Source organism: Dermacentor albipictus, chromosome 7 (assembly GCF_038994185.2).
Source record: "Dermacentor albipictus isolate Rhodes 1998 colony chromosome 7, USDA_Dalb.pri_finalv2, whole genome shotgun sequence".
Lineage (NCBI taxonomy): Eukaryota > Metazoa > Arthropoda > Arachnida > Ixodida > Ixodidae > Dermacentor > Dermacentor albipictus.
This window is the reverse complement of record NC_091827.1, coordinates 107,365,379-107,383,377: the sequence shown is the minus strand read 5'-3', so window position 1 is coordinate 107,383,377 and position 17,999 is coordinate 107,365,379. Positions and strand designations below refer to the sequence as shown.

At 46.5% G+C, this 17,999-nt stretch overlaps 1 protein-coding gene across 1 annotated transcript in view; it reads left to right on the top strand.

Annotated features, from left to right (window-relative positions):
• Positions 1-13,948, top strand: part of LOC135903513 (cystatin-2-like) — a 40,089-nt gene extending 26,141 nt beyond the window's left edge. The window contains exons 2-3 of the mRNA XM_065433826.2: positions 8,339-8,443; positions 13,565-13,948. Coding sequence (XP_065289898.1) covers positions 8,339-8,443; positions 13,565-13,687 — 228 coding nt within the window. The 3' untranslated portion in view covers positions 13,688-13,948. The remainder of the gene's footprint in view (positions 1-8,338; positions 8,444-13,564) is intronic.
• The last annotated feature ends 4,051 nt before the right edge of the window (positions 13,949-17,999 follow it).

Genomic DNA, 17,999 nt, shown 5'->3' with positions numbered 1-17,999 from the left:
AGCTGCGCTTGCCTCTGCTAGACACTCACGAGGTGAGATGCCTCCTGGAGACAGAGCTGCTCGTTGGAATGCGAAGCGAAGGTTGCGGCGTGCTACAGAGACTGTTTCTAGGTGGCTTTGGCTCAACTCTTGCAAGATGGGCTGGGTGGGAATCGAACCAGGGTCTCCGGAGTGTGAGACGGAGACGCTACCACTGAGCCACGAGTACGATGCTTCAAAGCGGTACAAAAGCGCCTCTAGTGAATGCGGTGTTCCCTTAGAAACGAGCTGTTTCTAAGGCTCAGGCGTGCGTCGCTTGCTCAGGCGCACATTTCGTTGCCGCGCCGAACGCTGCGTTGCTCGACGCTCACCGCGTCCAATGCGGGGCGCGTAGTCGCTGCGCCGTAGCCCATTGTCTTACACCCCTTGGCGGGTCGACGGGAACGCTGTCGCGTTCCACTCTTGAAGGCGAAGCAGAGTAACGCATGAGTTGTTTCTTCGTCTAGCCGAACCAAATATAGCCAAGCAACAGCAGTTCACCAGGCTAAACAGTGGTTTAAGAACTAAAATAAAGGCTAGTATGCTTCGCATCTTGGGCTTAAAGTTAGCTAGGCCACAGCCATTTTTTATTCATGAAGTGCCTGTGGGGATTTATTGCTCACGGCCAACGCCGACGACACCGGCTTTTCTGCGACACGAGCTCCTTAACGCTGTCGCGTTAATACACGGCATCGGCCTTACGGGCACGATATCACTTGCGCTTGCATTCGCGTACGGCAGCCTCTTCTGCCGTGCGCTGCACCAACGGTCTACCCATGGAGACGGCCGGGAAGGCATTACATGACGTAGCTAATGCAATGCAGATATATGCAATTCGTCACCCGCCATGGTATCTTAGTGGGTACGGTGTTGGGCTGCTAAGCATGAAGTTGCGGGATCGTGTCCCGGCCACGGTGTAGCGTTTCAATGGGGGCGAAATGCGAAAACACCTGTGTACTTAGATTTAGGTGCATGTTAAAGAACACCAGGTGGTCGAAATTTCCAGTCTCCCCCACTACGGCATGAAGTTGTTTTGGCTCGAAAAACACGGTAATTCAATTATATTACAGTTCATCTGGGTAGCATGGTGTGGAACTTTCTTTAAAAAAGGGGCTTTCATCTTTTCCCTAGGACGAGCCTGTGTTAACGCGAACTTGCTGTCTTCGATAAGCAGGGAACCTCAGTAAATAACGACAGGGGTGGTGTCATGCCTAGCAGACGCTACTTGCGCTTCCAGTGAATTTTGTGCGCATGCGCTACTCTTGCTGGACTCATCCTTTCGCGCCGTTATCAGACACTGAACGGCTAGCCGGTCGATGCTCGCGTGGGACTGCGACTACAAGCTGTCCTGTTCTACGCATATGTGTAAGTTGGCTCTCCTGCAGCGCGCTTTTTTTGCTCAAGTACATATTTAAGGACACATAGAAAGCTTCGCTTTATGACAGCCTTATAATCAGCAATGCCCCCTACCACTTCACAAATCTAATAATTCGCGGCAATGTTCCAGCTAAGAGGAAGCCCAACAAAGCCTTCTGCCTGGTAGGCTCTGAAACGATCCGAGTAAGCCCCAAATTCAGGCTCAAATTTATAAGTTCTCATCATCATCATCATAATTTATTGGACCCTGAAGGACCCTATACAGGGTATTACATAATGGGGGGGTCATAGATATATATAAGTCAAAGATGTTACCTAAAGAATGAATTGAAATAACGCAGGTTAAGTAATGCAGCAAAACAAAATAGGGGTACAGGCGACTTCAAATGCAAGAACACTTGGAATAAAAAGAAAAAATTTTCAAATTGTAGTTCCCAAAATGAGAAAGCAAGCGCTCTTTAAATTCTTCAGGACCATGCTCCCTGGAAATTGCATCTGTGAGTGCATTCCATTCCTGGATTGCTGTGGGTAAAAATGATTTATTGAAGGGAGAAGTTGATCCGTACAGGCGCTGTAAACTGAGTGAATTGAACAGGCGTCGTGACGAACGTGCTGGTGGTAGAAAACGTGATTCGCACAGATGTTTAAAATGGTAGTACAACTTGTGGAAGAAGCGTAGACGTGGTATCTTGCATCGATAGACCAATGTGGGTAAATTGAGCGATGACTTAATACTACTGATACTAGTTTTGTAGTCATATTTTGAAGATACCCGCCGCGGTTGCTCAGTGGCTATGGTGTTGGACTGCTGAGCACGAGGTCGCGGGATCGAATCCCGGCCACGGCGGCCGCATTTCGATGGGGGCGAAATGCCAAAACACCCGTGTGCTTAGATTTAGGTGCACGTTAAAGAACCCCAGGTGGTCAAAATTTCCGGAGTCCTCCACTACGGCGTGCCTCAAAATCAGAAAGTGGTTTTGGCACGTAAAACCCCAAATATTATTATTATATTTTGAAGATATGAATCGAGCAGCACGGTTCTGGACCGATTATATTGCATTTATTAGATATGTTTGATGGGGACGCCAAATCGTGGAAGCGTATTCAAATTTTGTTCGAACGCAATTTTTGTATGCCAGTTTACGGACGGAAGGGGGTGACAACGAGAATGTTCTTTTGATGAAGCCTAGTATTTGAGAGCTGTCGGCGATCAGTTTCGTGATGTGTTCCGGCCAGTTGAGATTGCTAGAGATTATGATACCGAGGTAGCGATAGGTTTGTACGTGCGAGATGTTGACTGTGCGTAATGAGCACTCATGGGTGATGTTAGTGTGCTTGCGGGAAATCGATAGTGGCATCCACAACCCACGTCGGTAAAGATGGCCAATGAATGCCCATTGCCCTGATATCACCAACACAGATGAAGTTGGACGGAGCTCGATTAAGCTTGTGCATTAATGCTTCGATGGCTTGTAGTCAGTACACTAATGCTCCCGGGGGGGGGGGAGGTGAGGGCGATATGAAGCGCCGATTACAAGATGCATCAACCAAGTGAAGTTTGCAGCAGGCTGAGTCCGTATCTGGAGGAGCTGGAAACATGGTGAACCTAAGTCCTGATCAAAGCGAAAAGGCGACGCAGCTCGTTTGTTCTTTTGTCTGTCCGTCGCAATTGCGATAGAGTCCAATGGAGGGCATTCCAAGTCGAAAGCCTCATTGTGCAGCCACGTGTCTGTGGCGGCAACTACGTGAGGACAGTACGAGTTAATAACAGACGAGTATTCAGGAAATTTTTGATGACACTGCGTGCATAAATATTGAGCAAAGGAAGGTAATCAACCGATCTGGAAGTTGGTAGAAGATGCGATGACGTTGAGACAGTATGGTTGCTAACATCGGCAAGGTTGATAACTGGAGGCACAGATGAGGATCGATCAAAATGAATGGATGATTTCACCGTTGAATTAGACGTATGGCCCAGTGATAGCGAACCTTATCAATAAGGGCATGATCATCGCGCAGTTTTACAACAGAACCTGTACCGCGAAATGGACCAAAGGCCTCCCAGAGCTTGTCGAGGGATCAATAGAATTTGCCGAGGGGTCAAATACATGACTACTTGTATTGCCATCACCAAATATGCTGCAAGCGACTTCTTGAACGCTCGCATGGTCAAGAGAAGAAAATTATGTATTTAAAAAAAAAGAATATACTAGCATGTCCCAAAAATGGCACCCGACTTAACTGATATCAATGCTCTATGTTTTTTGTCAATTTCATGAGTAAACAAAATATCACACGAACTTGTGACATATATGAGTTCGAAACCAGCAAAGCAGTGCATGCTATTGATATGAAAAATATAAAAGCCATGAAATGAACAAGTTGAAGACAAATATTTTAATGCAACTTTGTCATTCAAGAGCATTGTTCACAATTTGGTGCACATGCAATGGCAAGAAAAAAATATCAATGACGGTGTCCTTTGTTCCAACACATTGCGCAGGAGCAGCTGTCGCCGCTCGGTAATGTGAGTAATTGCACCGAAATTAGTCTCAACAGAGATAATATATCGAAAGAAGAAGTTCTGCAAAATATAGGGGGATGAGGCAAATTAAAGTAAGCCAATGCGATTATATGACAAACGGAGTACTTTATTTAAAAGTAGCCTACGTGAGCATTTAAACATTTACCCGCTGCCTAACGAGTCGCGTGATTCCCGTCTGATAAAGCACCTTTTGCTGCTGCTTCAAAAAGTATGTAAGTGTCTATATCACGTATTCGTCCAACATGAATCAGGTTCCCTTGAGCTGTTTTTTACGATTGCCCCAAAATGTGAAGGTCCCAAGGCGACACGTCGGGGCTGTATAGCGGATGTTGCAGTGCTTCCCACTTGATCTTAGCCAGTTTTGTGTTAACCAGATCATCGACATGGGGACGGGCGTTGTCGTGGAGCAAGATTATTCCATTTTCTCAATCTTCCACGTCGATTGTTCTTGATTCCGACGAGCAGCCGATTCGGCGTTCCGCTATACCGGAAAAGATTGATAGTCTTTCCAGCTTTAGCAAATTCAATTTGTAATGGCCCCTGACGATGGAAAAAGAAAAGTCGACAACACCGGCCTTTGACAGCATTGTTCACGGCCTTTGCTTTCTTTGGGGGCAGCGAACTCGAATGTTTCCACTTTAAAGTTGGCTATCGCGTTTCAGGCTCGTAGTAGTGGCACCATGATTCGTCCCCATTCACAATTGGAGACAAGTCGTCACTGTCATTGTGATACCGGATCTGATGAGTTTAGGCAGCGCCAAACTTCTCCGTCTTCTGGTGGTGGTTAAATATGTTAGGCAAACATTGCGCACACAACAGCCGATAACCGAAATACTCATGAATTATAGTGTGAACCAAACCGTGTCTTCCGTTCACACCGTTCACACGCTCTGCCAGTTCCTCGCTGCTTATATTCTGTTCTTGTCTAATCATCACAATAAACGTTTGCAATTGCGTTGGGGGGGGGGGGATTGTAAAGGTTGATGAGATTGCACAATGGCTTTGGCTCGGTCTTGGACTGTCCTTGGTACTTTCACGTCCTTTTTTGAACCGTTTGCTCCAACGCTTCACAGTGACCAATGAAATGCAATGTCCCACGTAAAAGGCAGCCATACGGCTACAAATTTCTTTTTTTAAAACACCTTTCAGCTGTCAAAAACGTCACGACACCATGCTGTTCAACTTTCTGAGCGTCCATTATGTCACGCAACCATGTTCAATACAGTGTATGAAAGCATTAAAGTACATTTATCCTCACACCTGCGTGTCACTTTTGTAAATGAGAGGTGCCTCTCTGGCACGTGCATGCCTCGCAGATATTGAACCAAACCATTATTGCGCGGGGTGGGTTAGCTCACATTCATTTGACTCGTCCTCGTACATTAGAAATGCAAAGATCCAATGGAAAACACAAATGCGAAGATACAGCTTGATAAAGGCCAAAAGAGTGCCAGTGGAAACAAAGTTCACTGCATGTATACACAAAACCTCCTAACAAGAAAATTAAACATAGGTATAAGTCTCGAATATATCTAGGTATAAAGAAAAAGTCACCATATATAGCGCGTCAAACAAGGCAAGTAAACATGATTCGATATCACAGATTCATAGGTCACAGAAACCTAAGGCGCCCCCCTCCTCCACTCCCCCTGATAATCGCGTGCGGCGGAAGGCGGCGCGTTTCATCCCCGCTTTTCTTCTTTGCGTACGCAAGCCACCGTCGTCGGCATCCGTGCCAGCCCTACGCTTTCACTCGCACATGCAGCATGTGGCGCGCGGTCACGATGTTATCACCCTTGGACTTTATACGGGACATAAGGGAGATGGTGACGGCAGGAATGCGCATAAAGTGTCCACATGATTGCTATCGCAATAATATAATGAGAATATCTGGCAACTGAAGCGTCGCATGGCCCATTATTTTCCGCAAAAGATGAAGTAAGAAAATCTAGCTCTCACCACGCGACAATTCGCTGTGCCACAACGATGTTTTTTTTTCATTTGTGGGGCAGGGGCACCGAAAAGAAGAAACGCGAAGATAACCATGTTGACCACAATCGAATGCCTACTTTGGGCGCCTACCGAAGGAATACCGAAGAAAACGTGAGATGGTTCATCCACAGAGAACCATACGCATACTGCTCGGTATCCTACACCCGCGACACAACACTTTCCGGAGAGGTTGCGCTCAAGCGAACGCGTTGCAATCTGTCGAGCCCCCACAGTGATGGTGGTGAGCGACCATTCTTTCTTTTTGTCGTCTGCTAGCCAGAAAGCATCCAAAGCTCTGCCAGGCGGAAATCCACTCGGCCAGAGAAAAACGAACGCGTACCGAAGTGAGCCGCGCAGTGGTCGGGGCAACTCGAGAAAAACGCATGCGCCCTGTCTGGCTCTGACGGCCCACGGGTAGCGAGAACAAGAAAATTAAAGAGGCTGAATGTGTCCTCACGAATAAAAGTCACAGTACCAAAATAATTAGGAATGTAGTTACCTTTGCTGGCTTTAGTGTCTCCACATGGATGCTTTGGCGCAGGTGAAAAGAAATGCTGATATTTTTTCTGTTGACTGACGGCACAAATGAACCACCACGACGCTTCATCTCATCAGACCTCGCTGCGAGTTTTGCCAAATTTAGAGTAGTACACTTTGGTGAACTTTGGCTTGTCTCGTTGTATGGCCCGATGAACGAGTTTAGAAAAGTCTATGCACCTTTGGTGCCTAATGTTTATAACATAAAACCCACAAAGTTCCGGAATTGAAAATTTAAAGCATGACGTTGGAAATGCCAATGCGCCTTCCGCATTGAAAGTTTGTAAGAACATTATACCTACAATGTTTCCAGATTGAAAACAATGAGCTCCGTAAATTCTGCAGTCTCTGCGAGATGCCGCGACAAGTAGCTCGCCATCGAAACGCGCTCGAAACTTTGTGCTCGGATGGGGCTCCTTGCTTTATGCGACTCCCGGTGCATGAGCGTTGCCACAAAATGCAGCCAGAGTTCGCAATGATCGCACCGAAATGGCTTTTCGAGCACAAAAGTTACATTCCAGATGAAATCCGGAATGATTTCCGACGACAGGGATCCTTTCAGTCGGCAGTGCATGACAGCACGAAAAAATCTGGGGGGAGAGACTGAAGCCCCATAAGCCCCCTCCCCCCCCCCCCCCCTGGTTACGCCCCCGGTGCGTAGGTCTGTGAATGCAGAGGTGTTATCTGCCACAGTCATACGTTTGTCTAAGTCTTGAAGTTGTTTTAACTTAGACGAGCTTGAAATTCACCCTTTTGCGTGACAAGCTTGTTCACTGTGGCTGTTAATGCCTGAATACTATTTTTCACCTCATCAGCCACAGAACTAGAGAGCGGGAATGAAGCTTGCAGAGTAGCTAGACGGCTTTCAAACGCCTCGAAGCGAGACGCAACGGATGTCTTAAGACCTGCAATACATTTCAACGTTTGGTTCTGGCCAACTTGCACCTGAGCAAACTTATCACCAACATTGTTCTAGAGGCGTTCTAAGCGTTCTTCCTTTTTCGACCTGTGTGCCCTCTAAAGAGTGAAATTCTTAACTGTTTTACAGTGTTTGATTGTTACCGTTCACTACAATGAGACATTATGTTCGATATTTGAAGTGTGTAAGGGAAGCTTACCAAGAACGAAAAAGAAAGAACTTCATGGACGAAGTCTTAGCATGGGGTGGAAACATACACGCTGTGTGCGCGCGTTCGGCGTTGTCGCTACGCTCACATTGATTGGCCGAATAGAAAAAAAAATGTTTTTAAGCAGTTTTTTTTAAGGTACCCTTGCCGCATATATAAATTGTTTGCAATTTTGCACTCGCTATTATTTGCGGATATCCTTAATCCACAAATTGTAGGGTTGGAATAATCTTTTCTTTTTTAAATATCTGCGCACTGACTGACACGTTTCAAACTGTCAGCAACTTGCTTCCGTTATTTTCAGCCTTATTTTACACATATTTTGTCCCCCTTTCAAGCAATTTTCCAGCTCTGTTGCCTCCAAATGTAGCCAAATTTCTTTACCAGAGCCATTCAAGCTACACACATTGTAACTACGGTGCATATATCTTGCCGCACTGGTGACTTACAGAAAATGTCGCACCTATGTGCCCAATCCGCTTTTGGCACTCAATCAAAGTGCCTTTATCTTGACACCTTCACCTGTGCCACCAATGTGTAAATTAATTCAAACAGAACAATTTGCAACATGTTGATAGCCATATAACGTGGATGTTTAAATGTTGTATGTTCAGTATCATGTTGCACAATATAGCTTTCTTTTTGTTGTTGAGGCAGCCACATATCCCTCAGCTTCTGTGTGGTTGACGACACGTTTCTTTAGGGAAATTAACTTATATACAATGGAATGCTCCTGTTTCAGAGCGCCGCCGGCTTCAACTACCGGCTTAAGTTCACTACGGCGGAATCGACTTGTCGAGGAGAGGAGACATACAGCCCTGTCACGTGCCCGCCCAAGGGAAAGGAGGTACCTTTATTGAACTGCAATTTCGTTATCTGCATGCTACCTTCGCACCAGAAATGGCGAATATAAATTGGTATGACCTAATAAGAATTACTGTTAATATGAAAGAGTAGTGACAAATTTGAGCACGCAAGAAATTGCATTAGTTCTCCTGGTACAATACATACATTTTGCATTTGCTTTTAAGCGCTGAAAATGATCGGCTTGAAGAGCTTGAGTTCGTACACCGCTTGCTGTTCAAAAAAATTCCGTTCTTTCTGAAAGTATAATAATCAAAGGATACGTCTGTCGTGCACTTCAATATTTTTCTGCACATAAATTTTTCAAATAGCGCAGGCATTGAAAGTTAAAGGTCTCACGTATATAAATATAATTTATAGTGCATGCTCCGCACATTATAGCTTTCAGCGTCTCATCTATGCTGCGGTGGAGTAGCCTTCTTTTAGCCTTATAATACGTAGTGTTTAAATATGCTAAGCAAAATGGGGCTAAAGAACTGTGGACACGTCGCACCCGTTTTCCTTTGAATTGCCACGAGGGCCACACGATCACGCTCGCTAATTGCTCGGAAAGGCTACATTCAGCTTTCGCGCCTCTTGTAAACTGACATGAATGCCAAACTTTGAGCGGATAGCCAGCAAAAAGTTTGGAGATCATACCGAAAGTCCAGGGTCAGTTGACCTGACTGAAATTGCTGGACACCAGAAAGGTACTTTTGGTCACATATTTTCTTACATGTTAGCTTAGAGAAGTCTCCCACCAGGCAACACATTAGCCTGGCCAATTGGTCGTTCTCTTTTTGCGTGTGTGTGTGTGTTTCGATAGTTTGGACGATAGTTTACATAGTTCAGCTCGAGGTCCTGTGCTCTATAAGGCTGCGCACCATCCTTACTTTTAATACACAAATATCATGACACGACATAGGAATGCGCCGGAGCGCGTGATCTGATAGCATTTCCGGGCTTTGGGCAGTGCGGTTTCTCAAGTAATAGCCATCGGTTGGCTATGCCTTAAAGGGCCCTTCACCAGGTCTGGCCATCTTGAGCCGACAAGCGCCGTGCATACAATGTGCGCTAGCGATCGTGTCTGCTAGGTATTACATGGCTACGCGCCACGGACAGAGGTGAAATTTCAAATGGAACGCCATTTGCACTTCTCTTCTGGAGGGGCGCGCTCCCAGCCAGAGAGTCGACGCATATCACACAGGTGCGCCCACGTACATGGCAGTGCTGTGACGTCGCTCAAAGCGGCATGTGATTTAGAGAATTATTCCAGGCAACGTGTTATCTCGGTAATGTGGTGCCTCAGCAGCCGCAAGAAAGTTCAGAAAAATACTAAAGCACACAAACAGTATGTCTGCGCGTTTTTGTTTTATTTCGCACTTTCGTTTGCTTGGTCTCACGTTGTACAGTCGCGCGCGTGGACACCGAAACTATGTCATTTTATACCGTGTTCCAGTGCGCAATCATGCTTTGTGATGCGCTTGTGTCTGCCTCAGTATTCGTGTAGCACTGACTTATACCGCTATTCAGGTGTTCCCTTGCACAGCGCGTAAAATCTTGAGCTGCTCGAAACCAGACAAACGCAACAGCTCGCACACGACCATGTCATCCCAAGTGCACCGGGCAGCAAAGAAAGGAGAAAAAAAATGAAGGCGCGGCCCATGACGTATGCGTCATGTAATTCTTAAGCTCCGGTATGGGAAAACGCAAGGAAGTAATTTCGCTTGCGCAGCCAAGACATGGAAAATGGAGAGAGTGAGCCTCTTGGAAGTGGCGTTCGCTTACTGAAATCATGGGTATGCGGCACAGAGATATTTACATCTCGGCTATTTTTGAACGAATCTGAAAAATTCTTGCGGCAGAACACTCCCTAGCGGGCACGTAACAATTTCCAGTGTATGACTGTAATTTGCTTTGTGGCGTGGTGAGGGGTCCTTTAAGGCCACACAAGTCGTAAGCTAGCCGGCGCGCCTACGCATGCGCAGATAGTGCAGGACAGATCGTACGCGTCCAGCGCGGCGCAAGCCCGGATACCCTGCTCCAGTGAACTTGCAAACGCAACCTGGCTCTGGCGACCACAGAATTATTATAACCTGCTCTATAGGAAAAGCTTCCTATTGCACCATGCATTGTAATCGGCAACTGCAAGGCCACCGCCATGTTGCTACTCTGTGCAGGCCTGCTGGCGGAGACAACGAGATGCCATTCAGATCAACAGGATCTCAAGCCTGCCTCAGCATGATGGCACCTCCAGCCCAGGCGCCTGCAAATTCATTCTTTCATGCTATTGAACCTTTGCACGAAAGCTTTATAACAATTCGATCTTTGTGGAAAATATATCGGTTGAACTTGACATGTTCTCCATGCGCACAGGGGCGTCCTCTGGTAGTGGAAACACAGGAGCCCATGGCAGTGCTAGATGGAGCGCCGCAACCGATGTCGCGTGCAAGGTTGCTGCGCAGACGGAATCAAAGCGATAGGAACAGCGCCAGGCGGTCTGCTACAATTGCTCCCTTTTAGCATTGTCAGGTTCTCAACGGCAATTAAATTTTGTGACCAAATTGTGTTTCACACGGCAGGATGGATTGCTGATCCAGCCAACGCATGAACATGACCTAGCTCAGATCCGCCGAATCATGCCACACTCAAAAATACCGGATACGATGGGCTGCCAGCTTCAGTTGCTGCAGCTCGATGTAGTCACGGTCGTCCTCGGACTATATCGGCTATGCGTGCTGTAGTGTAAAGCAAGTGTAAAAGCCGGGTGGCCAACTTGGATGCATTCTTCTTTATCCGTAGGTGATAAAAAGGGCAGCTACTTCTGCATTGCTGAGAATGAGGAAGCGCTAGAGCGCATCAAGTAATCGTAGACTAAGTGGGTTTATGGAACATACCGAAAGACACACTGGAGTAATTAGAATGATTATATCTTTGTATGGTCCTGTTCTCCCTTACACTTCATAAAAAAAAACTGGCCCGATCTTGCGCCACTTCATGTTTTTCTAGGAAGTCGCGGCGCAATAGCTAGAGTGCCTAAGGACAGACGCGGCGCAAAAATTACCTACGGTGATGCGGCCGCATATTAGGCGGGAGCTGCTATCATTTGCCTGGAACGCAAAAACTAGTTGTGTCACTTTGATGCTTCACTCTTTCCTGCCACGCTAGAATATGGCCGGATTAACGTCAAGAGCAATGCAACCCAGCGCTAATCGCATCATGGGCCCAAACATGCAAGGTGAATGCATCATTCTGCAGGGGCCGTATCCCCCGGCGATCACTCTGAAGGATTCCGGATATGTCGCGAGACTCGAAACTGCACGCGTCGAAGTTCACGGTCGAAGGTCAAATTAGTGCTGTAAGAGGGCAGCCAACTTGGCCCAGCGCCCAAAACGATGTCGGGATAAGAGCGGACGCGTCCTATGCCGATTCACGCAAAATCACTCTAAAGTAAAAAAATATTCATGAAAGTGATCACCCAACGGTATCACCCCAGCTGTATGCCACGCTGCTGTCCACTTAGCTGGATGGCCGCTCTGACTGCTGCCCAACTGGATTTCCCACGGTGCCAGCCCTACTCCCCGGAAAGTAATGATTTACGTTTATTTTCGAATAAACTTTATGCACGAGTTTGGGAATTAAGATTGTTTTTTTACGAAGCTATAAAATAAATTAAAATATTTCTTGGCAAACGAAAACTGGCATGAAAGTATCATTCGCATTCTAAATCCTGTAGGCCTGAATGATAAATCTGTCCGCATATATTTGGCGCTTGCATGAATACTCAGAGCCACAAGTTTCACACGATTTACCAACGCGCGCGTGGTGAAGGTAGCGAGCGGCAGGAATTAAACTAGACGACGAACCGCGTTCTGCGCCTTCAACTTCGACTGCGCCTGCGCCGCAAGATTTGGCGAGTTGCCGGCGGTGGCGCTACGCGGACTATAGGAATGGGCACCCCCTTGTTCCCGCTAGCAGCGGCTGCGCCTGTACGTTCAACGTGTAAATGCTTGTATTAGCATATGTTTAGAAAATATTTCGCGTTAATGAGTCGTAGCAACATGGCGGCGTCCTTGCTGTCGCCCCTTTTCTCGACCAATTTTTGCTCTAGAGTTAGTATACTAACTCTACGCTGGCTGCATCGTGGTTCCACGCGCCTGTCTACGCAGTTACTGCGTTGTACAATCAGCACTGAATGTGGCAGATTTATCTCATGCAAGACTGTGCTTTTTCTGTACTTTTTTGCTCTGATCTCATGGCTCTAAAGATGAACAAACTGTGCTTCCTAATATTTAAGAATTTTGCAGCACTGCCAATACCAAAGTACGGGACGTTGTCGATCAAAAAGTCTGTCAGTTAGTAATTGCGGATGTGCTCTTGCGCGATTGTCTTGTGGATGCAAAGCGCCATGTCTCACGAGTGGCGGCGAAGGTGAGACGGGCCTGCATGAGCAATCGCGCACCGGCAAGCGTTCCTATAGTTTCGCTTTTATGGCTGGATATGAACTTTATGCAAATAAATACAAATCATACAGAGTGCGGATATGCGTCCGACAACAGGCTGCGGTTTTGGCATTTTTTTTCATTTCCACATTATGCATTCCCAGCATGCATTAAACAAAGTATAAACTTCTTTTGTGTGTTTATTCTAGCCCCAAAACTAGTAAAATACTCTTAGCTTAAAGTACATAGCAAGAACACATATAACTGCGCTCGCAGTGGTGTTAGACACTTGTAGGGGTAGAGTAAAATATTATTATAAACTGCACTGACGCGGACGGCCTCAAACGAAAAGGGAACGAGTTGAAATACTTGCGATCGGTGTTGACAGCAGTGGCCAACTAAGAAGACAGGACGCCTTTGGCGCTTTGGTCCATTTGCTTCATGTTGTTAAGAGACAGCGCGCTTACTTTCTCTGGAAGTGAAGCACCTTGTGTAGTATATGCTATTGAGGCTAAATTAGAAAATCAGTACAGACTCAAATGCGTGACTAGATACAGACGCTGCTTCAGAGTGAGGTGCCTCCTTTACGCCAAGCCTCGTTATTACTAGTTTGACTATAACTTATTTCGCCAGCCTGTGTTTCTTCTGACGGAATTAAAGTGTCGTTCCCTTCTTGATTGCAGGTGAAGGAAGTCTGCACGGCATTCGTCTTCTTCGTCCCATGGGTCGGAAGTCGCTCTCTTCGCTCAATCAACTGCGAGCCTCCTGATAGGCGATTTTATTTGCAATCAAGGGTCACAACATGATGGTGACATGATTGAGAATGATATATTACGCAGGCATGATGCTAGTCTCTCATCAGATACCCACCTTCCACGTAAGAGGTTTGGTTCTATTGGGCACAGACAGTTTTATAAACGATACTGCTGTTCTTGGGGCACGAAATTTTGCAGACATATGAATGAAATATTTCATATGGGAGTGAAAACAGCACGTGTTATACTGATTCCCTATACGCGCGCGGTTATTTTTGTTTGGTTTGCTAAAATAAACCCATTTTTTATTGATTCATTTCTCTTGTTCGAACCAGCCTAGTTGAACTTTAGTGTTATCCATGGCTGCTTTTTCTGTTTCGCTGGCGACATTTTCGATATTCTCTTTTATCTGTTACCTATATATGTGGTAGCAATAAGCCTCATGGCACTTATGATTCATGCGTTTGGTTTCCTCCAGGTTTGACAAGGATATCGACTACGTTTTCTTTGCAGAGAAAATATTATGTACATAGTGTGGCTTTTATGAAATAAAGGCAGTCTCATTTCGTGAAAACCCTCCTCCGCCTTTCTTCCTTTCTTTTTTTCCCCCGCTAGGTAATACCACTAATATATCACGGACTGATGTGCACCGAAGGAAATTTCATAATTTTGTTATTTTGGGTAATAGATGTGTCAGGCAACATAATTATGTAATGCAATAATTATTACCTTTGATTAAGTAAACGTTTTCCAGCACTGTGCACTTCCCTGGTGTCAGATGCCTGCTCGTACGTTCTGGGACGTAATGCACCACCATGCTCTGGCAAGAGGGCACACCATCATATTTCAATGGATTCCTGCTCACTGTGGCATCGTCGGCAACAACCTAGCTGACAAGGCTGCCCGGTCTGCCCACGAAGATATCCAGACGCGTCCAACACCTTTGGCGAGGTCGGACGCTGCCAGGGAACTTGGCCTACATGCACGCAAATAGTCGTAAGATCTGTGGAGTTCAAGTGCCTACACTTGCCGATTATATGAACTTGACCCCACGCTACGGCTACAACTGCCATCTAGCCTTTCCCGTGGCGAATCAACCTTGCTGTACCACTTGTGGCTGGGATGGCGTTCACGAACTCATACTCTTATCATTTGGGAATGGCCGAGAGCCCGATGTGCGATTCCTGTGGGTGCGAGGAGACCATCGAGGACCTATTGTGTACGTGCCCTCGCTACGATGTACAACCCCTCTCTCTGCGGGAAGCTTTACACCGACTGGACTTAAGACCATTCACCGAGTCAAAGATACTCGGACCTTGGCCACACCCGTCAGTGGTACGGAAAGCGAATCGTGCATTAGTGCGATACTTGAAGTGCACCGGCTTAAGAGACCGTTTATAGTGTCCCTGTGCATAATGTCCCGCCCAGACGCACTCAGTGCTCACTTTCTCCCCTTTTCCTCTTTCTATTCCCCTTTCCCCCAACCCCAGTGCAGGGTAGCAAACCGGATGCTCTTCCGGTTGACCTCCCTACCTTTCCTGTCCTTGCTTTCTCTCCTCTCTCCGGCACTGTACCGTTATTATTGTTCAAATTAGATTTCTTTCGACGCTTTTCTAAAATGCTTTGCGTCTCTAAGGAAAAGAAGGCTGAGCAGACACTTTCTCGACGAGCTCAGTTATCTGGCGAAAGTTGTACAACGTACAGTCGCGGACAAAATATTATGGACCATCAAATCTAAGAAAAAGCTGAATATCTCCGCAACCTCACAACGCAATTTAGTATTTGCATTTTCGACCCCGAATAGAATTTGCTAACCACGTTGTCGTGGGCAGTTTTACTGGTTACTGCTACAGGCTGCTCGGGAATTGAACGTTTTCGGAGATCCCGTGGTCCATTTTATTCTGTCCGCGACTATACATAGGGGCTGTATTGAAACTATGGGGAATCGTCAGCGCCAACATGACAGACGAAGACGAAGTGGGCCGTCAGCTCAAAGGAATCGCTGAAGATGTTTATAATAGTATTATAACGAAGGAAGATCTTAGTACTCCATCTGATTTGAAGAAACGCTGCCGGCCATTCCAAGCGCTGAAAATAAGAAGGATTGCACCAAAGTTCAGACACTTGGACAATGTCACTACTATTGCAAGTGTGTCCGTCCCAGCCCATGACATCTCGGTGATACGGCAAGTCGTTAAAGAAAAGCTCGAATGCCTTAAAGTTGTTGACGACGCTCATGTGTGCCATCAGCGTGCATTTGATGATAGCTCTCATATGCCACCGGCCACCTGGGCACATGAGAGTTGCCGAGAGCCACTCAGGGCCTAAGTTGTTCGTCCGGCCAGCAGCCTTTTGCGACCGCAACTAGCTATAGTTTGGGACGGCGCCAAGATGCAACACAACCATTTGTTCCGCGGGCTCCTGCCTCCAACAACCAGCCTGCGAGTTCATTTTTACCCGGCTAGACTCAAGCACCACCATCACAGCTACCTTTATCTCACTCGGCGAGCCCGAGAAAGACGTCGCAGCACTGCGCGATTGAGGCAGAGAAAGAAGTCGAGTGTGCTCGCGTTGGCTCGGCTGTACTCCGCACCGGCTGGTCCTTCCCTGTGACTTCCTCCTGGATCTCGTTTCACACTGTAAATAAACATATTCCGTAACAATATGAATAAAATATTTGAGTGAATGAATGGGCTTAGTACTAAAGAAATGAAGTAATAGCCAAACATTCATGGATTCAGATCGTCTCTATATGATTGAAAAAAGGCCTAAAAGAATGCACATGCATTGAGAAGATTTGTGGCGAACAGGTACCTTAAACGCACGCGTACTTTTGTATAAAAAGAAAGTCGCAGATTCGCCCGAATAGCTTTGTATCAATTGCGATAGCAAATGAGCAGTCAGCCACATGAAGTAAGGATAGTACTGTTATCTGCATGTCAACGTGTAAACGTTCTCTTGCTAACTAAATTAACAAGCCCACTCAGCAAGTCAAAACACCACACTCGATGACCGTGGACACTGGCAGCCAGAACGCTGGCCTGAGGAAGCGCCGCAGCAGCAGTGAGCCAAGTGACATTGTGCCCTCCATCGCTTCAACGCAAATTGAGCGCTCGGAACACACGCGCAAAGACACCCACAAAGGTACGAGCCATCGCGCAAAGGTACGAGCCGTTCACCGCACCTAGACTCTTCCGCCAACGCAGATCGCTTTCAATATACTGCCGCGTGACCGTGCGCAGCCGCCACACAAGCAGTTGCAGCCGGAGTAAGATGGTGATCCCCCCCTCCCCCTACCTATCTCCTTACCTCCAGTGCCTCTCAGCCTGGTTGCCTCTTGCGTGACGGAAGGCAGCGCGCTTCGTCCCCGCTTTCCTCCTTTTCGCGCGCGGCCGAGATTGGGCCGCGAACGTCGTCTCCACTTGCACGCTTTCACTCTCGCATACAGCTTAGGCCCTGTGGCGACGGCGTTATTGCCATTGTACTTCATGCGGCAAATCACGACAAAAATGAGCTTCAAGTTCCTGTATAATTGCTATCGTATTATTATTTTTGAAGGCATAAGAAGTGCATATCCGATGTGTCTGCCTTCTCTCTGGTATACTAACGAGCACAGTCCAGCTGTTCATGTGCTTGACAGAGCATTTGTCTATCCCATTGCCCTATGGCCACCAAACTCGACAGTATTTTAAGCAATGTTCATCTCATTCGCAAAGTTTACATCGGCCGAGTTTTGAGCGACAAATTTGGTACTAATCAATACGCAACCTAAGGTTATCTGTTAAACTACATAGGATGTCTCGCATAGAACTGCTAAATTAGAAAACTCGCGCTCCCTTGGCGATTAGGGTTTGTTTACATATGTGCAGGGCAGAGCAGGAAAAGGTCCCAAAATACTCTTTTAGCATAATTGACGGGAACGTAAAGACTGAAATGGGCTTTCTAGCAAGAGCTAAAAAGAACACGGGGAACACACGTCATGTAGGGAGGAGAGGAAACATAGAGTGTACTAATATATATATATATATATATATATATATATATATAAACGAGAAGAAAGGGGGTTAACCGAGGGACCCGATAATTATTAGTCATATAATGAGAAGCCAACAAACACTGACACCAAGTACAACATAGGGGAAATTGCGTGTGCTTAATAAATGAAATCAACTAATGGTAAATAATGGAAATTAAAGTGGATGAAAAAACAACTTGCCGCAGGTGGGAACCGAACCCACAACCTTCGCATGTCGCGTACGATGCTCTACCAATTGAGCTACCGCGGCGGCGTTTCCTCATCCACTTTCTTGGGTATTTATGTGTACTGGTAGAACCCTGGGAGTGTTAGCCAGCGCCCCCACTC